The sequence below is a fragment of the Oryx dammah genome, unplaced genomic scaffold (genome assembly GCF_014754425.2).
Source record: "Oryx dammah isolate SB20612 unplaced genomic scaffold, SCBI_Odam_1.1 HiC_scaffold_8, whole genome shotgun sequence".
Taxonomy (NCBI): domain Eukaryota; kingdom Metazoa; phylum Chordata; class Mammalia; order Artiodactyla; family Bovidae; genus Oryx; species Oryx dammah.
In genome coordinates this window covers 47001982-47029163 of record NW_024070192.1, presented here as the reverse complement: position 1 = coordinate 47029163, position 27182 = coordinate 47001982, and the positions used below count along the sequence as shown (strand labels likewise).

The window sequence follows — 27182 nt, the reverse complement described above, 5'->3', positions numbered from 1 at the left end:
ACTTTTACTGCTATGCCTCGGTTCAATTCCTGGTCAGGGAACTAAGATCCTGCAAGCAGTGTGGCAAAAAAAAAACAAACCCAAATCAAGATGTGCTATAAGTGTAAAACACAGTAATTTTTGAAGACGTATTATCCAAAAAAGACTGTAAGATACATTGTTAATTACGTGTTGAAATGATATTTTCGATATGTTGGATCCAATAAGAATATATTATTCACATTAATTTTAACGGTTTAGGTTTTTGAAAATGCAGTGAGGAGAGAATATAAAACTGCAAGAGAGGGGGACTTCTGTGTCGGTCCAGTGGTTAAGACTACACACTTCCAATGCAGGGGGCACAGGTTGGATCCCTAGCTGGGGAACTAAGATGTCATGAGGTGGCCAAAAACAAATTGCAAGTGGCCCCAGCACCACTTCTGTGGTGCTATCCAACAGTGCACGCACTGAGCAAACATCAGTGCCTATGCATCTTTTTATCCTCAGTGCCTAAAACAGTAGCTGGTGCATAGTAGGCACTGTGCAAGTGTTTATGAGTACATGAATGAAACCTGTAAGTGAATGAGTCTGAGAGTAATAAACCTCCCTCAGGAGGATGTTCATTATGTTGTGTCTATGTTGTATCTAATGTTGGATGTAAATGTGCAAAAAGACTTAGGCTCTAAATGTTCTGCTTGCACTTCCCTGGTGGTCCAGTGGTTAAGAATCTGCCTGCCAGTGCAGGGGACATGGGTTCCATCCCTGGTCCAGGAAGATCCCACATGCCTCAGGGCAACTAAGGCCATGTTACACAATTACTGAGCCCGAGCTTTAGAGCCTGGGAGAAGGCAATGGCACCCCACTCCAGTACTCTTGCCTGGAAAATCCCATGGACGGAGGAGCCTGGTAGGCTGCAGTCCATGGGGTTGCTAAGAGTTGGACATGGCTGAAGCAACTAAGCAGCAGCAGCAGCAGCAGCAGCAGCAGCAGAGGTTTAGAGCCCATGCTCTGCAACAGGAAAAGCCATCACAATGAGAATCCCATGCCCTGCAACTAGAGAGCAGCCTCTGCTCACTGCAACTACGGAAAGCCCTCTGGCAGCAATGTCGACCCAGCACAGCCAAAAATAAATATGTGAACATGTTAAATAAATATTAAGCTTGATTAGAGCTCCAAGGAACCCCTTAATGATCTTTGACTCAGACGCCAGCCATACTGTTGAATGAGGTGTGAAAGCTGGCAGTTGCCTGACCTTCGAGAAGTGGGAGCTGCCACCAAGGAGAAGGAGGTAATGTGTGATGGGAATAGTGGGACTTTGGAGTCATATAGACTTAGGTTTGAATTATGTTCCACTGCTGGCTGTGTATAACTTTCATTTATTTTAACTTCTCAGGGGCTCAGTTTTCATGGTGAAATGGGGATAAAACTATCTCTTAGGATTGTGTGTGGCAATTAAACGAAATGACATATATTAACTAGCAAACTGTTTGACACTTGGAGGGATTTCAGAAAATATGCATTCCCCCCAACTCCCCAGCCTGGATACATTCATGGCGCTGCAGAGTTTAATCATTCAGTTAGTCATCAGTCTGTCAAGTATTGATTGAGTGCCTACTCTGGCTTAGACACTATTCCAAGAACTGGAGTACAGCACTGAAACAAAGCAGACAAAAATCTCTGCCCTCCTGGAGCTAACTGGTTAGTGTGGGAGATAGATAGGAAACAGTAAGGAAAAGGCACGTTCATATTCGCTTGTAGCTCAGCAGTAAAGATGCTGGAGACCTGGGTTCGATTCCTGGGTCAGGAAGATCCCCTGGAGAAGGAAATGGCAACCCACTCCAGTATTCTTGCCTGGAGAATCTCAAGGACAGAGTACCCTGGCAGGCTGGGGTCACAAGAGTTGGACACGATGATGGGTGTTATGAACAAAAAGAAAGAAGAGATGGACAGGAGGTGTCAGGCAGGGCAGGATAGGGATTGGACGTTTATTATTACTATTATTTTTTCATTTATTTTTTTGGCTGTGCTGTGTCAGCTTGTTGGACGTTTTATAATTTTAGCAGTATTTTGTTATTCAATAATTATTAATCATTAGTTAATATTATGTTATATTTTGATTTACAATGTTACTAATATTGTAAATTGGGCTTCCCTAGTGGCTCAGCTGGGAAAAAATCCGCCTGCAATGCAGGAGATTCCAGTTTGATTCCTGGGTTTGGCTGTGCAGTGCATAGGCTTGTGGGACTTTTAATTTTTGAAATTATTATTAATTTAAACAATATTTTATTACTCAATAATTATTAAATTATCATTATTATATTTAATTAATAAACAGTTATTAATATTATATGCCCAGCTGTGTGGGTATTCGTTGCTGCTCGTGGGCTTTCTCTAACTGTGGAGAGTGGGGGCTTCTCATTGTGGTGGCTTCTCTTACTGCAGAGCACAGGCTCTAGAGGGTGGGCTCAGTAGTTGGGGTCCATGGATTTAGTTGCCCCACAGCATATGGAATCTTCCCAGACCATGGATTGAACTCGTGTCTCCTCTATTGGCAGGCAGATTCTTAACCACTGGACCACCAGGGAAGTATGGCTTGTGGTATTTTCGTTCTCCAACCTTAGGGCCTCAGAGATCAAACTAAGGCCCTCAGCAATGAAAGCACAGAGTCCTAACCACTAGACGGCCAGGGAGTTCCTGCAGGTCGCAGTTTCAAATACAGTGTTTCAGATACAGCAAACTTGGCGCTTGGAGGCATTTCAGAAGATGTCCATTCCCCCTGACTCCCCAGCCTGGATACATTCATGGCACTGCAGAGTTTTAATCTGGAAAGGGACAGTCAGTTACACGGAAGGAATGAAGGAGGGAGCCAGGTGGAGAGGGAGTAGCAAGTAAAGGCCCAGGGCCAGCTTGTGCCTGTCCTGTTGAGAGATCACAGGGAGATGGGTGTGTCTGGAGCAGCAAGAGTTAAGGCTGAGAAGTACTGGAGATGAGATCAACAGGAGATCTGAAGACAGACCCTGGCCTGTAAACCACTGTAAAGAAGCTGTTTTATTGCAGGTGAAATGGGAGACTAGTGGGTAACATTGAGCAGGGAAGTAACATGATCTGTTTAGGTTTTAACAACATTGCTGTCACTCTGCCTGCTGTGTTGAGAAACTGGAAAATGAGTTAGTTGACGACTGTGAAAGGGAGAAATGGGGGCAGCTTGGGTGGTAACAGTGAAAGCAGTAATAACCGAAGGCTTGTGGACCCATACAGGATCTGTGGATAGGCTCAGGGGTGTCCTTGAACCCCTTGCAGTTTTATATAAATATTTGTGCGTAGTGCATTTTTGGAGGGAGAACTTCTACTGGAGTCTCAAAGCAGTTCCATGAGCCAAATCAAGAAGAACTTCGGGGGAATTCCCCTGGAGGTCCAGTGATTAGGACTCCACCTTCACTGCTGAGGGCGTGGGTTTAATACCTGGTGGAGGAACTAAGATCCTACAAGCTATGCAGCATGTCAAAGAAAAGAAGAAGAAGGATTGTTAGCAAATACGTAGGATTGTTGTTGTTGTTTGGTAGCTAAGTCAAGTCTGACTTTGCAACCCCATGGACTGTAGCTCGCCAGGCTCCTCTCTCCATGGGATTTCTCCGGGCAAGAATACTGGGGTGGGTTGCTGTGCCCTCCTCCAGGGAATCTTCTCGACCCAGGGATCAAAGCTACATCTCCTGCATTGCAGGTGGATTCTTTACCTCTGAGCCCCATGGGAAGCCCCAATATGCAGGATGCTTGCTGGTGATTCAAAATCCCATGCTTAAGTCCTTCCCTGAGACCTTGATCCTAAATCTTCCAGGCCAGTGATCCTGTTTGAGAGTCTCTTAGAGCTTCTGCCATCCCCTTTAAGACTGTAGCATTCCTGACCTCCGGTTTTCACCCATTAGGATTGTTCAGAAGAAGAAAAAAAAAATGTCACAGGGAACTGTGTAGACTGTGTTCTTTTTTATGCCACCCACTGTGGAAGCTTGGAAGCCATGGACAGTAATAGGGAAAAGGCTTCACACCTGCCTAGAGACAGCCTGGGGGGACTCGTGAAGCTAGTTTGCACTCTGTGGATTCCCTTTTTAATAAGCTCTGGTCTATGAATCACATAAATCTCAGCACTGAGAGCTGATTTTACGGTTTGGTTTGCTTAATAGTCACACAATTAAAATAAGTTGTAAAAACGGTGGTGGTGTTTGCCAGGATAAATATTTAAAAGGGAACAGCTGCAGAAAGATGTAATAATTCATATAGGCCCATGGCTCTTCATTCTCAGTAAAGACTGTGGAGGTTATTTTATTTTTTTTGGCCACATTGGGGCACGCAGGATCTCAGTTCCCTGACCAGGGAGGAATCAAACCTGTGCCCCCTGCAGTGGAAGCATAGAGTCTTAACCACTGGGCCACCAGGGAAGCATCTGGAGGTTGGTTCTTAACCAGAGGAATTTCCCCCCATCCTCTTTCCTTTGAACATCTTTGTGGTGCAGCTGCCAGGTTGAAGCCAGACAGCTGAGAGGAGTCAGGTGTGTCTTTGGCGGAAGTTGATCCATTGCACAGAGTCGGGGCTTCTAGGCAGGACTGGGGTCACAGATATAGAACAAGGAAGACTCAAAGTTACTACCATCCTCCTTGAACTTTTGGTTGGGTTTTCTAGTATGAAGTCATGGGGGTTATGTTTTTTAAGAGGTGTAAGTTAACAATTTTCAAGGGGAAAATTGATTTTACCAAGAGAGACTATTTGGGAAGTAAGTTCTCCTCCACTGGACTGTGGGCTGGTCGATGAGCACTGATGACTGCTGGTTTTCCGGTGCTGATGTGCAGCAGAGGTTGAAGTCTGGGTTCCTTCCTCTCTTATTCCTGTGTCATTTACTTAATACCAGGAGAGCCCCAGGCCCTCTTCTTTTCTGGAAGGTTCCCCCTGAGCTCTCCTACTGAAGCCTTCTGACCAAGCAGCCCACTATGCTTTCTCTCTCCTGCTTTCAGTCTTGCCTTGAGATTGTAAAAGAAAAAATTCTATTGTTTACGTTTACTTTATACACAGTACTCTCTGAGTACTACTTAACTCTGACACCAGACCAGTGGGTTTTGCGAATGTCAAGCAATCCTGTGACACCAGTTCAGTGTTCTGAAATTTATTGTTTTTGTTTGTTTTTTGTTTTGGCTGAGTCCCAAAGCATGCAGGATCCTAATTCTCCGACCAGGGGTCAAGCCTGAACCCATGCCCTCTGCAGTGGAAGCCCAGCATCCTAACCACTGGACTGTCAGGGAATTCCTGGAGTTTTGTAACTTAGTTCTGATGCTCTCGACCTGGAGCTAGAGTCACGCCTCACATTTAAGGGCTCAGTTACCTGAGACTGCCCCCTCCCACCACGTGGATGCCAATTACAAATCCAGATTGTTACCTGTGCTTCTGACTGTCTATAGATCAGAATTTCCTAAGACCACATCCTTGGGGTTCGATTAATTTGCTAGGGCAGCTGACAGAACTCAGGAAAGCAAATTAATTACTAGATTCCCAATTTGTTATGAAAGGGTGTAGCTTAGGAACAGCCAGACAAAAGAGATGCCCAGGGCAAAGTATGTAGGAAGGGGTGGAGAGCTTTTATGCCCTCTCTGGGCATACAATCCTCCCAATACCTCCCTGCCAGCACCCTATGTTCCCCAGCCCAGAAGCTGTCTAATGCCATACTTGGCTTTTGATGGAGGCTTCATCATATAGGCATGATCGGTTAAATCAGGGGCCATTGGTGATTGAACGTAGTCTCCCCTCCCCTCCCCTCCCTGGAGGTCAGGTAGTGAGAGCGAAAATTCTAACCCTCTAATCAGGGTCGGCTTCCCACGTAAACAGCATCTATTCTTGTTGCTCAATCACTAAGTCATGTCCGACTCTGCAATCCCATGGACTACAGTGTGCCAGGCTTCCCTGTCCTTCACTATCTCCCAGAGTTTGCTCAAACTTTTTTCCAGTGCATTCTTTTCCAATCCATTCTTGAGGGCCTCATTAATATAAACTCAGGTGTGGTTGAAAGGGACTTAGATATATATATATGTATATATATATATATATATATATGTAAAGCAAATGACACCATTGTCACTCTTCTCTCTCTAATCACTGGAAATTGCAAGGGTTTTAGGAACTCTGTGCCAGAAATGGTGATGAAGGCCAACATACATATTTCTTATTATAAACCACAATATCACAATAATAAAGGCGAGACTGTCCTCAGGGAGTACTCAGACTCAGAGTAAAGCCCAGTACCCAGAGAGTAAAAGGAAGGCTGGGGGAGGAAACTGACTAGGTATTAATAGATACCACATAACTAATGTGGAGAAGGAAATAGCAATCCACTCCAGTACTCTTGCCTAGAGAATCCCATGGACAGACGACCTTGGAGGCCTCCAGTCCATAGGGTCGCACAGAGTCGGACACGACCGCAGCGACTTAGCACACACGCGTGCACGTAACTAGTGAGTGGGAGTAATCTGGCCCTAGATTTTTGATCAAAGTCCTGCTGGATATCTTTCTCTGTTTTTTAAAAAAAATTTAAGTATAATTGATTTATAATGTTGTGCTAGTGTCTACTGTACAACAGTGAATCAGTTATACGTACACATGTATTTAATCTTTTTTTTGGATTCTTTTCTTGTATAGGTCATTGCAGAGTACTGAGAAGAGTTTCCTGTGCTATAGTAGGTCATTATTGGTTATCTATTTCATATATAGTAGGGTGTATATGTCAATACCGATGTCCCAATTTATCTCTCCTCCTGCTTCCCCCCTGGTACCTGTAGGTTTATTTTTTAATCTGTGACTCTATTTCTGTTTTGTAAATGAGTTCATTTGTACCATTTTTTTCTAGATTCCACATGTAACTCTTGGGTTTCTTACACTGTTTACAATACAGCCAGGTTGCAGTTCTCTTGATGGTAAGGGCCATGTGTTAAATTTATTTACTTTAAAAATTCCATGTATTACTTTATTTTTGGCTGTGGTGGGCCTTTGTTGCTGCGACTGGACTTTCTCTAGCTGTGGTACACGGGGGCTACTCTGTCCTTCTGGTGCTCAGGCTTCTCATCGCGGTGGCTTCTCTTGTTGTGGAGCTCGGGCTCGAGGCGTGGGCTTCAGAAGTTGCTTTGCTTGGGCTTAGTTGCTCCGTGGCAATTGGAGTCTTCCCGAACCGGGGATCAAATCCGTTTACCCTGCATTGGCAGGCAGATTCTTAACCACTGGACCACAAGGCCAGTCCAAGGGCCATGCCTTCGATTATTTATTCAACTAACATTATTTGCATGTAGGTACTAAAAACATTTACATGTGTTTAGCTCAATTAATCTTCTCCATAATCCCGGAAGATAGAAACTGTTATTCTCTGTGTTTTGTAGTTGAGGAAAGTAAAGGTGAATTAACTTAATCAAGGTCACCCGATTTAAAAATGGTGGACCTCGGGCCTGGTGTATCTGTTGTTTCCCAGTTGGAATGTCTGGGAACTGAAGTCATCCTTCTTGCTCTGATCAGAGACCACTAGCAGTACAATTTATTGCTGGTGAAAGGGGAGGCGGGTAAGGCAGGGCGATGTGGAGAGAATGTGATAACAAACTTCAAAATATTTGACTTCCCAGGACTTCCCTGGTGGTCCAGTGGTTAAAAATCCACCTTACACTGCAGGAGACTTGGGCTCAATCCCTGGTCAGGCAACCAAGATCCTACATGCTGCGGGGCAACTAAGCCCGTGCTCTGCAGGAAAGAGCCTGCAAAACACAAAAAAAAGAAAAAAAATTTTGGCTTCCCAGCCCAACCAAGGTCTCTGAACAGCACCAAGTTTCCTTAACCTTGACTGTAAACTTCCCAAATCTTAACTTGCTATTTGCAGGTATCCTCTCCCATTTCCCACATTTTATTATTAAATGGAGAACACTGGACTGGGAATCAAGTTACACCTACACTTACTTTAGCAATTAACTTGCTGAGTTACCTTAGACAAACAATTAAACATTTAAAATGGAGGTGAAAATAGTTTTCTCCAGGGGATGTTGAGACTGGAAGAAAACTGGGCTTCCCAGGCGATGCTAGTGGTAAGCTGCCAATGCAGACACAAGAGATTTGGGTTCAGTCCCTGGACTGGGACGATCCCCTGGAGGAAGGAATGGCCACCCATTCCTGTGTTCTTGCCTGGAGAATCCCGTGGACAAAGGAACCTGAAGGTCCATGGTGAGTCCATGGGGTCGCAAAGAGTGGGACACGACTGAAGTGACTTAGCGCGGTCTGAAGGTTGCTAAGTAAATAAACCTCTCACGATGCAAATACAAGGTAATATTTAATAATTTGTTGTTGTTTAGTCGCTAAGTTGTGTCTGACTCTTTAGTGACCCCATGGACTGTAGCCTGCCAGGTTCCTCTGTCCATAGAATTTTCCAGGCAAGAATACTGGAGTGGGTTGCTATTTCCTGCTTCAGGGGATCTTCCTGACTCAGGGATCGAACCTGTTCTCTCCTGCAGTGGCAGGCATGGGCAGGTGGGTTTTTTTAACTGCTGAGCCATCAGGGAAATGAAGCAGGGTTGAATTCCTTTACTTCTGAGCATCAGTTTTCCATCTGTAAGATGAAGATACTGTATACCTTACAAGGTTGTTGGGATGGTTAGAGATGGTGTATGTTAAGCCCAATGCCAAACACATGGTAGGAATCTAGTGAATGGTAACTATTATTAATAATAACTTGACAACCTGGTTTGATACTCTTGTATCACCACATTTGGCAGAACAACAAACAAGCAGTACTTACACACAAAAAAAGCAACAACCACCACCATCAGCTACCCAGTCAGCATGGTCCGCTGAACTCCTCTAAAGGTGACCGCTGGCTCCCCAGGGTGCTTGAAGCCCACCAAAGGCTGTGGCAAACTGGAGGTGCAGCCAAATGGAACTTTGTTCCTCCTCTGAGGCTAGGAGTGCTTTCAATGCAGGATGATGGCTTGGTGCAAAGGCTCACTGGGAAATAGCTTTGACTGCCAAGTGACAGGGGTGAGCCACACGAGATGGTAGCAGGGAAGGGGCTGAGAGCAACTGGGAGACGACGGTCTTAACGCTGCTACCGAATCACTTTATTCCTCCTTCTCTCCACTTGAGAGGCCTCCAGGCCATCAGGGCTGCCCACCCGCTCCCACTGACATATGGACATCCTTCTTCCCTCTTAGCTTGTTTGGTGCCAGGAAGAATTTGTTTTAGTTGCTAAATGCAGAGATGGCACATTATACTATTGGGCTATGGTGTATACATTCCTTGTGGTCCTGCTCTCAGTATAGACAAGGGCTTTCGTATGTCTGAGAAAGGAGATGCAGGACAGATTTTGCTTTTTTTTTTTTTTAACCATGCCAGGTGACTTGTGGGATCTTAGTTCCTTGACCAGGGATTGAACCCTGGCCCTCAGTAATGAGAGTGTGGAGTCCTAATCACTGGACCACCAGGGGATTCCCTGTGAGGCAGATTTCTTTCTTGTTTTTTTTCAAGTATTTATTGGGCTGTGCCAGGTCTTAGTTGTGGCACGTGTGATCTTTAGTTACAGCCTCTCAGTTGCAGCATGTGGGATCTATTTCCCTGACCGAGGATCAAACCCTGGTGCCCTGCACTGGGAGCACGGAGTCTTAGCCACTAGACTACCAGGGAAGTCCCAGAGCAGGTTTCTCATCCCTTGGTTTAAGTACTGAACTGACTTCTGTTTGGGTTCTGATGTCCATGAGTCAGTTTGATCTTTTGACCACTTTTCCAAGCCACTTCCTGCCTTATGGGTATTATTCACTCCACAGATTTTATTGAGCCTTATTATGTGCCTGGCATTATTTTAGGTTGTGAATAAGACAGATGAGCTCCCTGCCCTTGTGGAGTTTACATTCCAGTGAGGAGATATGAAATTTACATATCAATTAAACCTGCTAATTTAAGATAGTGGTAGCAACCCACTCCAGTATTCTTGCCTGGAGAATCCCATGGAGAGAGGAGCCTGGCAGGCTACAGTCCATAGGGTCACAAAGAGTCAGACATGACTGAAGCGACTGAGCACACAAGTTTACTGAATTCCTAGGAAAAATGTGATAAAATGACAGGAGGTTGGGGGAGGGATGGCTGTTTACATCATTTGAGAAAGGGACATTAGGACTGAGAACTGAATGATGAGAGAGGACTGCCATACTATTTGAGCTAGGTCCTGAGCAGAGGCCCAGGTGCAGGTCCTGAAATGGTATGTTTGAGGAAGAGAAGGTTAGCTGCTGAGACCTGGGACACAGAGAATAAAAGGGGACCATGAAGCATATGAAGTTAGAAAGTAGTTCATAAAGTAGGGGTCCTCTGGATCATATTTAGCTCACATGCTGTTTTTGAGATGTCACTAAAAACAAAAATGATCCTGACTTGCAATTTCTCTTGGAAAAAAAAAACACAACAAAACCTGGCCATGCCAGGCCTCTATTCTTGAATAACATTTGATTTCAACACAGAGCAGTTATATGCTCACTTGTCCGCTCCCAACCTCCTTTAATGAGGCTCAAGGTCAGCAGTAGGTCAAATAGTAAATAGTAAATATTTGAATTAGGAACTTCAGAGCTACTAATTGGACTATAAAGAAAGCTGAGTACCAAAGAATTGATGCTTTTGAACTGTGGAGTTGGAGAAGACTCTTGAGAGCCCCTTGGACTGCAAAGAGATCCAGCCAGTCCATCCTAAAGGAAATCAGTCTTGAATATTCATTGGAAGGACTGATGCTGAAGCTGAAACTACAATAACTTTGACCACCTGATGTGAAGAACTGACTCACTGGAAAAGATCCTGATGCTGGGAAAAGTTAAAGGCGGGAGGAGAAGGGGACGGCAGAGGATGAGATGGTTGGTTGGCATCACTGACTCAATGGACACGAGTTTGAGCAAGGTCCGGGAGTTGGTGTTGGACAGGGAGGCCTGGCATGCTGCAGTCTATGGGGTCAAAAAGAGTTGGACACGACTGAGCGACTGAACTGAACTGAACTTCAGAGCATCTTGTAGGCTGGGAAGGGCCTAGATTGTTTTTTTCCCCCTAAGTGTGATGGAAGCATATAATGAAGGGTTTTAAGTGACAGAGTGACTTGATCTATTTCACTCTACTTTGTAGATAACAGATTGTGGCTGGGAGGGGGACAGCCAACAATTAATGCAAAGGCTGTTGGTGGTGGTTAGGACCAGTGGAGACAGAAAGAAGTAGACAGATTCTGGGCATATTTTAGAGGTAGAGTTGCCAGGACTTAACTAATGCCTTAGATTTGGAAAAGAAAAGGTAATGAAGGATGCATTCCAGGAGAAAAGTCAAGCCTGGGGATATAAATTGGGAGTCATCAGTATATGGGTGATACTATTTTTTTTTTTTTAATTTGAAGTGTAGTTGATTTATAATGTTGTGCTAGTTTCTACTGTACAGCAAAGTGAATCAGTTATACATGGACATGTATCCACTCTTTTTTAAGATTCTGTTCCTGTAAGGTCATTAGAGTGTTGAATAGAGTCCCCTGTGCTATACAGTAGCTCCTTACTATCTATTTTATATTTAGTAGCATGTATGTGTCACTCCCAGTCTCCCAGTTTATCCCTCTTTCTCTCTTTTCCCCCTGGTAACCATAAGTTTGTTTTCTATATCTGGCACTCTGTTTCTGTTTCACAAATAAGTTCATTTGTATATATATATTTTTAAGATTCCACCTATGAGCAATATCACGTTTATCTTTCTCTGACTTACTTTACTTAGTATGGTAGTCTCTAGGTCCATACATGTTGCTGCGATATGGATGATATTTAAACACACGAGGGACTTCCCTGGTGGTACAGTGGATAAGAATCCACCTGCCATTGTAGGGGACACGGGTTCGATCCCTGGTCCGGGAAGATTCTACATGCTGTGGAGCAACTAAGCCCATGTGCACCACAGCTACTGAAGCCGCTGTGCCCTAGAGCCTGTGTCCCCAGCAAGAGGAGCCGCCCCAGTGACGAGCCCGCCCACCGCAACAGTGAGTAGTCCCGGCACGGCAGGGAAGACCCGGCGCAGCCAAAAGTAAATCAGTAGTTTAAGAAACCAAGCCAAAGCAAACCCGCGGGAATGAATGAGGTCACTGAGGGAGGAAATAAAATGCAGATAGGAAATAAAATGCAGACTTAGAGGAATTTTGTTTTCCTGTTCAAATTTAACGTGTCTAAATTCCTGGTATCATGCAGGCTACTAGAATCTCAACATTGAAAAAGCAATCTAAGGTCATCTATCCGGCCACCATTCCTACCCACATATGTATTTACTCAAACCCCTCTACAAAATGTTCCACCAAGTTGGCGCATCATTGTCAAGAAGCACACTATTTCCATTAAGAGCTTCCATTCATTGGAAAGTGGCTTTTCCTCCTGTCAAACTTTTACATAGATGAATATATATACATATCTCCAAAAGGGACAGTGTTGAGAGTAAAAGAATGTACTAATCATAATTATACCAAGACACCTGGGACTTTCCTGGACAAATCTGGTAACAATACCTTAGCCATCTCTGTCTCTAGATTGTCAACTGGATGACTTTGGAGCAAGTGAGTGATAGTCGCTCAGTTGTGTCTAACTCTTTGTGTCCCCATGGACTATATCCTGCTAGGTTTCTCTGTCCATGGAATTCTCCAGGCAAGAATACTGGAGTGGTTTGCCATTTTATTCTCCAGGGGATCTTCCCGACCCAGGAATCAGAGGTCTCCTGTACTGCAGGCAAATTCTTTACCATCTGAGCCACCAGGGAAGCCTACTTTTAAGAGACATTTCTAAGTATAAAGACAAGTCGACTTAAAAAGTATCAGCAGATACATGCTTGACTTTATCTTATAATCTATGGATAATACATTAGAATATGTAATGAACCCATACACCTTTTCTATAGAAAGTCCCCATGTGTACACGGTTATATCCATGTATGTCCAGGGGATTCTCCAGGCAAGAATACTGGAGTGGGCTGCCATTTCCTTCTCCAGGGCATCTTCCCGACCCAGGGATTGAACCTACACTTTCCGCACTGGCAGGCGGCTTCTTTACTACTGAGCTACCTGGAAAGCCCAAAAGAGGGAATTAAGGGGCATTAAACTATTAGCCTAAGATCAAATTAGCATAACTTAAATTAGCACAACTCAAGTTAGCAAATTAGTAGTAGCATGGAACAGGGTTAGACCAGATGCTACTAGTTGAAATACTTTCATTGCTTTATTTATACATTTCAGTTTATAAACCCCTTTCACATGCATGTGTCATTAGACTTTCACTACACTCTGCCAGGTATCATGATCATTTTCTAGTACAGCAAACTAAGTTTCAGAGAGGCCACTCACCCAAGATCACTAGATGTTAAAAAGTAGAGGGTGGGGCTAACTCTGTTCAGTATCCTGTGGTAGATCATAATGGAACAGAATATGAGAATAAATATATATAACTGAATCACTTTGCTGTACAGTAGAAATTAACACAACATTGTAGATCCACTATACTTCAATAAAAGAAAAAGTAGAGTAGGAACTTGAATTTGTCTTTTGTTTTCTCTTGACAGGTCCTGTGTTCTTTCCATTACTCCATACTAATCTACTGAGTGCTACATTAAAAGTTTTAGGCCTAAATTATACTTTTCTGCACAGTTTTCATTCCATAGCATCTAATTTTCTTCCCTGGTGTGTAAAAAGTAGTCATTACCTATCATTAAATGAGATATATGTGAAAGTATTTTATAAATCATAAGGCACTGGACAAATAAACATCTGAAACCTAGTTTGGAGATTGGCATTTTTTTCTTTCCCTCCAAGTTAGGGGAAATACGTTCAGATGATAAGTGAAAAGGGTGAGAGGTGTACAGAGTAGTACTTACAATCATTCTAACACAGGCATATCTCATTTTATTGCACTTTGTAGTACTGCTTTTGTTTTTACAAATTGAAGGTTTGTGGCAACTTTGCATTGAGCTAGTCTATTGGTGTCATTTTTCCAACAGCATTTGCTCATTTTGTGTCCCTGTGTCACATTTTGATAATTCTCACAATATTTCAAACTTTTCCCATATTGTATTTGTTCAGTTCAGTCGCTCAATCGTGTCCGACTCTTTGCGACACCACGAACGGCAGCACACCAGGCCTCCCTGTCCATCACCAACTCTGGAGTTCATCCAAACCCATGTCCATCGAGTTGGTGATGCCATCCAACCATCTGATCCTCTGTCATCCCCTTCTCCTCCCGCCTTCCAATCCCTCCCAGCATCAGGGTCTTTTCAAATGAGTCAGCTTTTTGCATCAGGTGGCCAAAGTATTGGAGTTTCAGCTTCAGCATCAGTCCTTCCAAGGAACACCCAGGACTGATCTCCTTTAGGATAGACTGGTTGGATCTCCTTGCAGTCCAAGTGACTCTCAAGTCTTCACCACCACAGTTCAAAAGCATCAATTCTTTTGTGCTCAGCTTTCCTTTATAGTCCAACTCTCCCATCCATACATGACCATTGTTATGGTCATCTATAATCAGTGATCTCTGAGGTTACTACTGTGGTCACTGAAGGCTCAGATGATGGCTAGCATATTCTACAAGAATGTTTAAATTAAGATATGTATCAATACTTTTTTTCAAGACATAATGCTATTACACACTTGATAGACTACAGTAACTTTTTTATGTATTGGGAAGTCAAGAAATTTGTGTGACTTGCTTTATTGTTTATCACGGTGGTCTGGAATGGAACTTGCAACATCTTTGAGGTGTGTCTGTAAATGCTGGACGCATTAGTGTGTGTGCCCGCACGTGCATGCTCAGTTGTGCCCATCTCTTTTGTGACCCCATGGACTGTAGCCTGCCAGGCTCCTCTCTCCATAGGATTTTGCAGGCAGGAATACTGGAGTGCGTTGCCATATCCTCCTCCAGGGAATCTTCCTGACCTAGAGATTGAAATGTCTCTTGTATCTCTTGCATTGACAGGTGGATTCTTTACCACTGCGCCAACTGGGAAGCCCTGGCTGCATTAGGGGAAAAGTGAAAGTGAAAGTGAAGTCGCTCAGTCATGTCCAACTCTTTACAACCCCATGGACTGTAGCCCACCAGGCTCCTCCATCCATGGGATTCTCCAGGCAAAAGTAATGGAGTGGGTTGCCATTTCTTTCTCCAGGGGATCTTCCTGACCTAGGGATCGAACTCAGGTCTCCCGCATTGTAGGTAGACACTTTACCATCTGAGCCACCAGGGAAGTCTTTAAGGGGAAGTTTCTAAAAAGACAACATGACATCTTTGGGACCAATTCTTAGAATTTGAGAACATGGTTGGTATTCGCGGTCAAATGCAAAACCTGTTTCACATAGCTCTAAGAGGTATAAAGAAGCTCTCCAAGGCATGGCGGATCAAGAAGGATTCAACAACTCCTGTTGCTGTCTACATCAATCTCAGATTTAATAAGAATTCACTGGCTTTTGATCAAGGACCCATTACTCATGCTCTGAGTTTTGAGAGCTTTTGGGTCCTCCTAAAAACCCAGTGGGGGGTTTATATGCTTGGCACTCCTTAAGCTCTTCTTTAACTGTTACAGTGAAGGACTCAATAACCTCAAGGCTACTCAACTGTTAACTTAGTGAAAGTGCCAACTCCTTAGAGAATGGCATTCAAGGCCCTCCTTGGTTTGTAACCTACCTTTGCAATTGCCCCTTCCTTTGCAATTCCTGTTGTCAGGAATAAACACTGTTCCAGTTAAATTAAGCTGTTCACTACCTCCTGAGGATGTTCTATTTTCCATTTGGATACCTTTATTTTTTTGGCTGTTTGCTGCAACATGTGGGATCTTAGTTCCCCGACCAGGGATCCAGCCCATGCCCCATGTGAAAACTAATTTCACATTCTTTTTACTGTTTCATGTAGGTACTAGAAAATTTAATATATGTGGCTTGCATTTTATATATGTGTGTGTGTGCTCAGACACTGTTGTATATGACTTTGAGACCCCCAGGACTGCAGGCTCCTCAGTCTGTGGAATTCTCCAGGCAAGAATACTGGAGTGAGTTGCCATTTCCTACTCCAGATTTACCTGACCCAGGGATTGATCCCATGTATCCTGCACTGCATGTGGATTCTTTACTGCTGAGCCACTTATTTTTTTATTATTTTTTTTGAGCCACATTTTTAATTAAGAATACGTTTTTTTAAAAGATTTTTTTTGACGTGGACCATTTTTAAAGTCTTTATTGAATTTGTTACAAGATGGTTTGTTTTATGTTTTCGTTTATTGTCTGCAAGGCATGTGGGGTCTTAGCTCCCTGAGCAGGGATCAAACATGCACCCCCTGTATTGGAAGGCCAAGTCTTAACCCCTGGACCACCAGGGAAGTCCCCTGAATTACAGTTTTAACATACAGTGCTCCTCTAGATCATTAACCTACTCTCTTAGGCCCATGTAGAAGCGAGCCCACCCTTCAAGCCCCACCTTGTACTTTCTCACATCCTGAAATATGATAAATGATAAAAAAAATTCTAAGTCTGGGTTCATATATTTGATACAGACATACCCTTTACATTATCAAACTGAAGTTACTGTCAAGATTAGCTGGACAGATCAGGAAAGCAAAGCCTTTTTGCCAATCGCATAGGACAATTAAAATGCTCTGGAAGTGTTAAGATAGCTTCTTACAGGCACCCATACTAGAAAAACTCCAGACCCCTGAATTCCATCTATATTTCTCCTATTCTTCACTTCTAGTCACTAAGATGTTAGCTCTTCCTATGAAATTCTTCAATTCTATTACCTTTCTTTCAGTACATACCTAGTTAGTCTTAGTTGCTTTGCTTTTAAAGTCTAGTTTCCCACCTTCCTGCCCCCTACACGTTCATTCCATTCTATATACTGCAACTAAAATAATCTTCCATATTTTTTGCATATAAACTCTTGGCTCAAAAAGTTTCTTTTTGCCCAGTGTCTGTAGGAAGAATTCTTTTGTTCAACATTCAAGGCTTTTTCATACCTTAACCCTGGACCTAAAACCTGGGCTTCAGGGAAATCAGATTGAGCTTATGTAAATCACTTAGAACTCTGCCTGGCTTATATTGTAAGAAAGTCTTAGCTATTACCTCCTTCCTACAACTAATAGAACTTGTTAACTCTGAACCCTAATTTACCACAATATTTAACAATAAAATCTAAGATTAGGTGGAATATACATAAAAGATAGTATTTCTTTTATGCAACAGACTGTAAACGTGTGGGATGTGTCATTTAAAGAAAAAATAAAGCCTGGGGAAATGTAAATGTGTTCTGGATTTAGCACAGTGGTGCCCAAATTTTAGCCTTATTAGAATAATGGGAAGCTTGCTTTTTTTTTTTGGCCAAGCCTTCCAGCTTTCTGGGATCTTAGTTTCCTGACCAGGGTACCAGAGATTGAACCCGTGCCCGTTGCGGTGGAAGTGCAGACCCCTGACCACTGAACCATCTGGGAATTCTCAAAGAAAAAGCTGGGAAGCTTTCAAAACTAACACAGGTGCCTGAGCCCCACTCTAGCTTTACTGATTCTCTTCAATGGTAGGGGCACATGAATCTTAAAAAAAGCTTCACACACGATTCACGTACTTTTTAAAAAACTTTGCATGAAATTTTCATGTGCACCTACAACCAAGAATTACTGGTTTAATACACAAACTGTGGATTAAGGAAGTTGGTTATGCTTGGCATGTATTTTTCACTATGTTCTCCTGGAACATGGTTTTATAAAACAGAGAACTAATTTGCTCTGAATAACTTAATGTGTTCATGAGCAGTGTTCTTAAAAACAACAAAATAACCTTGAATTTGATTTAGGGAGTTGGAAAAGAACAAGTCATATATACCGCAAACGCCACACTTAGTTTTCATTTAAAAGCTTGTTTGTTAGTCTGACTTCTATTAATTGATAAATTTCAAGCCAGAATTCTTAAGTAAATATATATTTAGTATGTACAACATTTACAGTTTTTACAACCCAAACTTTAGCTATATAAGTGTGTGAAAAAACTGGCATTTAAGTATGTAATACTTCAAAAACACCTCTACCTCAAAAATATTTTACACTAATTTTCCAAAGTGGTCTCTTCGCAGGCTCATTGTATCTCAACAATCCAGTTAGGTTACCAAATCTTTAGGCATGGAGTAAAGGGTACTGTACTGAGAGACAGCACTTTCTACACAACAGTACAAAATCGCGGGTCTCTGAAACCCTATAACAAAGCCCCCTTCACTCTCCAATCCTGAGACAACAAATCCTGTAGTTCCCCCTCGTCATCGCTGTCAACATTCTCCTCTTCCTTTTTCTGCAGTTCTTTTATGGTCAGAACCTCTTTAAGCTTATTTTTTATTTCATCCTGGCGATTCCGCAGCTTTTCCACTCGACGGTAACACTCAATCTGCTCATCGATCTCTCCAATCTGCCGGTCCAACCGTCCCTCCTCATCCTCTTCGGCAACTATGGCTTCGGAAATAGTGTTGACCTGTCTCATAGCTTTTTGAAATTCGTCCCATTCTTTGTCCATCTGGTCCTTTGGGGCATCAACCTTTCGTACCCTCGCATCTATCTCAGGGTCGTCAAAAAACCCTTCCGGTAATGCTTCCGCAGTGTTTTCTCTTCTTTCCACTACTTTTTCATGTATTTCTGCTTTCTCAATTGACCCGGAATGAGGGATTAAAGGGGCCTTGGGAGGATTTGTATCCGAGAAATTGCCTGGCAGCCTACTACCAGTTGCCTCCCGCGAGGAGGAAAGTGAGTGTTCCTTGCTCTGTGAATTGGACGGCTGCTTACGGGTATCCCCCTTCTTCCCTTCTCCTCTTCCTCCTCCCTCCTCGTCCTCCTCGTCATCATAATCAGGGAGTAAACCGAGTCCCGAAGCCTTACCGACGGTCGCCCTAGTGGACTCCTTCCCGGCTTTGTCAAAGTTGGTGGGCAAAGCGGACGTGGAGGGCTGTACCTGAGGAAGCACGGAGGCCTTCGCTCTTTTGGCATCTTGGCTCTCAGAGTCCGGCGCCTTCCTCTTGGTGGACTGAGGCACTGCGCTGGCGGACGGGCCCTGGGCTGCTTCCTTCGCGCCTTTCAGCTCGGCCACTTTCTCTCGGTGCGGCTTTCCCAGGACGTGAGTCTGCCACAGGAGCTCGCTCTTAACCGGAGTGTTACACAGGGCACAACTCAGCTGCCCCAAGCGGTTGTACTTCGCGAATGGAGATTCTATCCGTTTCCGGTTGGTGCTCAGACGCTGTTTCTCCTTCATCAACCGCCGCAGTTCGTCCTGGTTCACCACTCGCTTCCCCGCGGCAGGCCGAGCTGAGGCGGACGACGCCATCTTTGCGATCCGACCGGAGGCGATCCTGGCTTCCGTCTCGGCGACGCCTGATGACGTGCTTCCTGTCCGAACGCGGATTGGCTGAGGCTCCGGGACGTGAGCGGTGGCGCCCAGATTTCCTTCAGTAACGTATATCCCTTCACTAACAGGCGATTTTTGCCTGTAGGGTAGCTTCTCCGACGTTCTGTTCATGGCTGCGATAAAGGCCATAAACTCCAAGGCTGAGGTGGCACGGGCCCAGGCGGCCTTGGCCGTCAATATATGCGCCGCCCGAGGGCTGCAGGATGTGTTGCGGACCAACTTGGGTCCCAAGGGCACCATGAAAATGTGAGACGGCCGTTGGAGCGGCGGTTAGGGCATCGGGGTTTGTTGGGCATCGGGGCGCCCTGTGAGGCAGAGGTTCCGCAGAGTTTGGAGCGATGTGGACGCATTTGTGGGCCTGCTTTCCCTCGTTTTCATTCCTGCCCTGAGTTCATCTCCTGCCTGGTTGAGGAGAAGAAATGCTCCCCGAATAAAGGGCTCACGAGTGAAGCGGCGACCACCCCCCGCCCCAACCCCCAACTTCTTCTTTAGGTTCATATGCAGTTAAAAGTTCATTATGTGTCTGGAATGAAACATAAGCTCTCTAGCTCTCTTGCCTTTAAAGAGTTTGGGTTTTGTTTGGCAGTGTGCTGTAGTGGAGAGGGCTCGGGCTCTGGAGCTTGGCAGGCTTGGGTTCAAATCCAAGTTCTCCTTTAGATTTTAGGTCCTTAGGCAAGTTGAACGCTCTGTGCATACAGTTCCTCATATCTGTTCATCCTTTAGCATGTATTTATTTAGGACCATTATTTGCTTTAGAAGAGAGTGGGGATGGGAAAAAGACTTCCTTGGCTGTCTACTGGTTCAGACTCCCGGCTTCCACTGCAGGGGGAGCGGTTAGATCCCTGGTGGGGGAACTAAAAGATCCCTCATGCCGCTTGGTGTGACCAAGAGAAAAAGTGAGGGAAAGAGACTAGTGAGGGCAGTGATGAAGTGTAAGAGGAGAGATACAGTCTCAGAAGAATGAGCAGAGTAATATTAACAGTAAAAGAGGGCACTGATTATGTCTAGTTGGGATGCTGGGAATACAGAGATGACCAAGCTAGTTTCTGTTCTTAAGGAGTTCTGGTAGAGATGAATCTGCTAATGGTTTTATATATATATATATATATATATATATATATATAGCATATATTGTACCGAGGAAAGGAATTATAACTGATGACAGAAGGGAGAAAGGAAAGCTTCTCAAATAATAGAATTTTTCCTCAGTCTTGAAAGAGGATTAGAGTTCACCAGTTAGAGAAGGGAGTAAAGGCCTTCTAGGTAGAATAACTTCAGGACCAAGAAAGCCCAACGGTATAAATCCAACAGAAACGAAACCAAACATGATTTATTAAGGGAACCACAGGATTTTCCCACAAGATCTCACTTGGTAGAAGAATTAGAAAAGAATAGAGATTCCCCAAATTGGGAAAGGTAAACTAAGTCATTGTAAAATAGCTTGAATTTTACCTTGAAGGTGATGGAGAACATGAAAATCATGGAAGGAATTTTTTTTTTTTCCAGGTAACTTACTGAATCACATTGTCTTTTAGAAAGATAAATGCAGTGTGGAGGGTAGATTCCAATTCAGAAATATCAGGATGCTAAGTAGTCCAGATTAGAGATGATGATGACAGTGGAAATGACAGGAGAGGGTAGATTCAAGAGACCTTTAGATTGTAGGGTTGACCGAACTTGATCTTATAAACATGAAAGATGAAGGAAAAAATAGTTCAGTGAATGAATGTAACATTTCACAAAAATAAGAAACCTGCAGAAAATTCACAAATATGTGGTTTGTAGACTTCCAAGTACTCTTCCAAGTACCAAACCACTGTTCATAACTCATCAACTGCTTCTATCCTTAGACTTGTAAATCCTCCTTTGGAAATGAAATCACCATTGCAGTCCATCTGGGGAGAAGTGATATTGTGGGTTGCAAATGGTGGTAATTACTGTGGTATCCCCCATGATATAACGGAAGTTTTCCACACCCAGTTACTTATATTAAAGATAATGGAGTGGCGAGTACTGGAAGTGTCTTGTTTGGCTCTTGCCATATGAGGTTAATAACCACTGTTTTCTGAACAGGCTTGTTTCTGGTGCAGGAGATGTCAAACTCACCAAAGATGGCAATGTGCTGCTCCATGAGATGGTGAGCTGATGTTGCTGACTTAATAAACCTTGATAAGTCATAACTGAGGACATAGTACAATTTGTATGTCTTTAAACCAAGGCCATCAGCTAAATACTGCTGTCATGAGATATGTTTGTTGGATTAAACCTTAGGGGGAAAAAAGTCTATTGACTGTTTTCAAATCTTACACATAATAGCTTAGGGATACTTCCAAATTAGTTACATTTTTTAAAGGCACTGCAGTATGTTCTTTGTAATCATGGGGAAAAAAATTCCTTGCAATTTTAGTAAATATATTCATCTTCAAGATTGAAGGATTTAATCTTACTTTGGAAATGTCATTGCATTCTGAAGCAGAGATGCTTTTATAAAATGTACAAACCTCATTAGTTCTCAGTTTTTAACTTGGTTTTGACATTTATTATGTATGATAATACAACTTGTAAACTAATAGAATGAGGCTTATTTAACTTCTTAATTTTACTTTTGACCCTTATGTTAGCTTGCTTGTGGTGGACTCTTTCTTTCTCTCATTCTCTCTCTTTTGTAATCTGCTTACTTTTTTCAGCAAATTCAACACCCAACAGCTTCCTTGATAGCAAAAGTAGCAACAGCCCAGGATGACATTACAGGAGATGGCACTACTTCAAATGTTCTAATCATTGGAGAGTTACTAAAACAAGCTGATCTTTACATTTCTGAGGTATTAGAATTTCATAGAATGCACATTCATGTGTTATTTTATTTTTGAATAGAAAGTTATTTATTTTTCGTTAGTAAAACGGTTTAGTTTTAGACTGGAATAATTAATTTTTATCAAGATACTTTTGGACAGTTATAAATAGAAATAACAATGAGCCTTTTTGCCAAAATAATGCCTTTTTATTGAAATGAGATACCTAACCTTAACCCTAAAAAATAAAGTATTTGAGATACATAAAAGTTAAAAAATTAGCCATGTACCCATGACTAATGGCCTAAGAAAGAAAATATCACTGATAAGGCTGAAACCAAATTATGGACCTTTAAAAAAATAACTAGAGGAAAATTATCGAAGCTTATCCACATTGTGAATTTACCTACCTTTCTAATTTTAGTTCCCTTTGTAAATAGTCTACTGTAGCCAGACGCCTTCGTCCACTGGCCTGTGAAATAATTACATACATTTCTACCTCCATGCCTTTGTTCAATTTGTCTTTTTTTTTTTTGTATTATTTATCTGTCTTTTCTAGTTAAGTAGTTGAATTTCTGCTCTTATAGGACCATTTTAGCAAAGCGTAATCTGGTCAAAGTGCTCAAAGGATCACTTCTTTGTGTTTCATTTAGTATTGGGAATTGTCTATTAATTCAGTGCATACAACTTATCTTAGGATGTTTTTGGCTGTAAGCAGTAGAAACTTGACTAAAAGTCACTTAAACAGTAAAAAATTTTCTCCCATAGCAAAAAATAGAGCAATAAAGCAGGCTTCTAGGGTTCATTGATTAAAAATTTACCAAGTCATCAATTGCCCAGGTCCCTTCTGTCTCAGCTCTTGCACTTATGATGCTGTTTCATCATGGACTTATTTCCATCCTGACTGAAAGACTGTCAGAAGAGATCAGGCGCCCTGCTTCCCTTACTAATCCTCAGCAGGAGAGGACAAGAGAAAACAATTCAGTCAGTCATGGACTAAAAGTCCTTCCTTTATATGATTGGGCCAACATTGGTCTTATGTCCATCCTAAACCAATGACAGTTTTTGGGAAATTGACTTAATCTAAAGGTAATCGGGAAGAACTCTCTGCAGGAAATAGGCCTGGGCTGAATCTTTAGGATAAGAAGGAGTGAGCCTGATGAAAGAGTGACAGGTGAGGAGAATGACATTCCAGGCAGAAGGGACAGCATGAACAGAGGCACAGAAAAGAGAAACAACCGGTGTGTGTACACAGCTGCAAGCAGTTTGGCATTGGTGGAGTTTAAAGTGATGCAGACAGTAGTGAATAGGCACTTAATATTAACCAAGAAGAATATTCATATTTGGGCATTTCAGATATTTAGGGGACAGTTTAAGAGAGTCAAGACTGATGTTTTTCCTAGTAGTCCAGGTGAGAAGTTGTGAGGTCCTAGGCTGAAGAAATGTTTTGAAGATGATTAGTAACACAGGCTCTGGCATCAGGTCTTGTGGGTTTACATCCTGACTCTGGCTCTTACTAGGCTGGTGATCTAAGCCTTTAAGCCTAAATTTCCTCATCTGTGAAACAGGAATAATATCAGCACCCAGTTCATAGTGTTGAGGGGACTGAAATAATACATGTAAAGTCCTTAGAACAGTGCCTGGTACAAATGCTCAATAAATGTCAACTTTTGAAGTTACTGTAGGACTGATGTAAATGAATGGAGGATGGGAATAAATTAGAACTAGTTCTAGCCTTCAATAAGTTTATGTATTACTTTCCACAATAAGCAATAGTGTTTTTTCAAAAAAATTTTTGTTAATAATGTCAGACCTATAGAAAATTTGCAAGAATACTCCAAAGGGTAACATTTCTCTCTTGTTCATAAATATATATATATGTTATATATATATATGTACCATATATACCATATATTTATATAGTAATATACATATTTTTTCTAATGGTATAAGAATAAGTTCCAGACATGGTGATCTAAATATTTCAGTGTATCTTTCTTAAAACCATGGAGTTCTCATATATAACCACAGTATAGTGATCAAAACAGGACATTAATATAAACACACTGATACAGTACTATTATCTGATCTGCAGGTTTTGTTCAAATTTCATCACTTATCCCAATACTGTCCTTTATAGCAGAAGAAAATTTAGGCTCATGCTTCATATTCAGTTGTCATATAGCTTTAGTCTTCTTTAAGCTGGAATAGTTCCTAAGCCATGTGTTGTGTTTCATGACATTGCTGACATAGCTACTTTTAGATTATAGGCTGTTTTTTTTTTTTTTTGAAGAAAGTCCCTCAGTTTGGATTTGTCTATTTCCTCATGATCAGATTCAGGTTATGAACTTTCGGCAGGAATGCCATGGAAGTGCTGTTGAGGTCTTAATGCAGTTTATCAGGAGGCACATAGTGTGTGTGTTTGTTCCATTCTGTGATGTTAACTTTGAACTTTTCGTGAAAGTGCTGCCTATCTGTCATTTTTCTCCAAACTGTGCTGGTTCTTTCCCTCTGCATTACAGGCAGTCTTGTGCTCATTTGGAAGAGTACTACACAACAATGTGTTATAGTTTTCAAAAATAAGAATAACTTGTAGTTTTTTGTACTGTCATATAATATAAACAATTTTTCTGTAAGTTTGAGATTGTTTTAAATATGAAGCACTGAAAGAGTACTTAATTACATACCTACACTTATATTTAGTGGCATTGATGTGGGTAATTACTTTTTTTGGACAATCCTATTAATAGGAAAAGATTGTTACTTTTACTTTGTATAACTTACTTTATAGTTTTATTTTGTTGTATTAGGGCCTGCACCCTAGAATAATAGCTGAAGGCTTTGAAATTGCAAAAATAAAGGCACTTGAAGTTTTGGAACAAGTTAAAATTAAAAAAGAGATGAAAAGAGAAATCCTTTTAGATGTGGCTAGAACATCTCTACAAACTAAGGTTCATCCTCAACTGGCTGAGTTGTTAACAGAGGTATGTAGTTAAACTTTTGCAGAATGAGTGCAGACTAACACATGGTGACGTTTTTCTTTTTCTTATAAGATAATCAACTATTCATGTGTGCTTGTGTGTGTCTGTGTGTGTGTGCGTGCGCGTGCATGTGCGCGCATGCATGTGCGCGCGCTCAGTTGTGTCCTACTCTTTGCGACACCATGGACTCTTTGCTTCTCTGCCCATGGAGTCTTCCAGGCAAGAATATTGGAGTGGGTTGCCATTTCCTCCTCCAGGGGATCTTCGCAACCCAGGGATGAAACCTGCATCTCTTATGCATCTCTCCTGCATTGGTAGGTAGATTCTTTACCACTGTGCCACCTAGGAAGCCCCCAATAAACTATGACATGTGGTTCTTTTGAACATACAATAAAATATAGAAGACGGACATTTATTTATAGGCTTATTTATAGAATAGATTTGATTGGTCAGAATAGTATGTGTAATTTTTCAAAAGTGTCATATTAAACCTTCTGTTAAAAAAGTTGGGCTTGGCTGCCTATGGATCACCCCCTCTGGACACCATTGGAGTTATATACTGGTTTCCTAAAGCTAGAGGTCCATATTTATTATGCGAGGTTGGGGACATAGTTTTGACAGTGTACCTTGTAATTGAGATTACCACTTTAATGAACATGAGGGAGTTGATAGATAATATTCAAATCTGGGAAATGTATACTTGTTTACTTATAAAGGTAGAATATATAAATATAATATCAGGACAAAGTTGGGGATTCTGGGAAGGTTTTTTTTTAATCAGATAGCTATAGTTTGATGGTGTTATCATTGTTCCTCTGCTTTACCGTTTTTGAAACTTGAGTATGTTAGTGTATCAGGAATGAAGAGATCATAAGACATTAACATATAAATCAGAATTGTATCTTACTAATTTACTTTGAGAAATACAAATACCAAATGGACTGAAACACCTGAGTTCTTTCTACTCAGTTCTTCAGTCAGTTCAGTCGCTCAGTTGTGTCCGACTCTTTGCAACCCCGGGCGCTGCAGCGGGATAGGCTTCTCTGTCCATCACCAACTCCCAAAGCTTACTCAGACTTAAGTCCATCAAGTGAGTGGTGCCATCCAACCATCTGATCCTCTGTCGTCCCCTTCTCCTTCTGCCCTCAATCTTTCCAGCATCAGGGTCTTTTCCGATGAGTCAGGTCTTTGCATCAGGTGGCCAAACTATTGGAGTTTCAGCTTTAGCATCAGTCCTTCCAATGCATATTCAGGACCGATTTCCTTAAGAATGGACTGGTTGGATCTCCTTGCAGTCCAAGGGACTCTCAAGCGTCTTCTCCAACACCACAGTTCAAAAGCATCAATTCTTCGGTGCTCAGCTTTCTTTTATAGTCCAACTCTCACATCCATACATAACTACTGGAAAAACCATAGCTTTAACTAGATGGACCTTTGTTGGCAAAGTAATGTCTCTGCTTTTTAATATGCTGTCTAGGTTGGTCAGAGCTTTTCATCCAAGGAGCAGCGTCTTTTAATTTCATGGCTGCAATCACCATCCACAGTGATTTTGGAGCTCCCAAAAATAAAGTCTGTCACTGTTTCCACTGTTTCCCCATCTATTTGCCATGAAGTAAGGGGCCAGATGCCATGATCTTAGTTTTCTGAATGTTGAGTTTTAAGCCTACTTTTTCACTTTCCTCTTTCACTTTCATCAAGAGACTTTTTAGTTCTTCACTTTTTTGCCGTAAAGGTGGTGTCATCTGCATATCTGAGGTTATTGATATTCCTCCTGGCAGCCTTGATTCCAGCTTGTGCTTCATCTGGCCCGGCATTTCGCATGCTGTATTATGCATATAAGTTAAATAAGCAGGATGACAGTATACAACCTTGACGTACTCCTTTCCCGATTTGGAACCAGTCTGTTGTTCCATGTCCAGTTCTAACTGTTGCTTCTTGACCTGCATACAGATTTCTCAGAAGGCAGGTCAGGTGGTCTGGTAT

General features: G+C 42.2%; 2 protein-coding genes across 2 annotated transcripts in view; one reads left to right on the top strand and one right to left on the bottom strand.

Moving 5' to 3' along the window:
• Positions 1–17524: 17524 nt before the first annotated feature.
• ZNF830 (zinc finger protein 830) lies at positions 17525–19381 on the bottom strand. The gene has a single exon (XM_040244036.1). It carries the CDS (start codon positions 19343–19345, stop codon positions 18233–18235), a length of 1113 nt encoding a protein of 370 aa, XP_040099970.1. The 5' UTR covers positions 19346–19381; the 3' UTR covers positions 17525–18232.
• A 25-nt stretch (positions 19382–19406) lies between these two features.
• The window catches only part of CCT6B (chaperonin containing TCP1 subunit 6B), a 26343-nt gene continuing 18567 nt past the window's right edge, over positions 19407–27182 (top strand). Inside the window, 4 exon segments of the mRNA XM_040244464.1 lie at positions 19407–19672; positions 21500–21563; positions 22114–22248; positions 25029–25211. Of these exon segments, the coding sequence (XP_040100398.1) occupies positions 19536–19672; positions 21500–21563; positions 22114–22248; positions 25029–25211 (519 nt within the window). The 5' untranslated portion in view covers positions 19407–19535.

Bases quoted from the DNA above. Each gene is read 5' to 3' on its own strand.
- ZNF830 (XM_040244036.1), bottom strand. From the start codon at position 19,345: ATGGCGTCGTCCGCCTCAGCTCGGCCTGCCGCGGGGAAGCGAGTGGTG.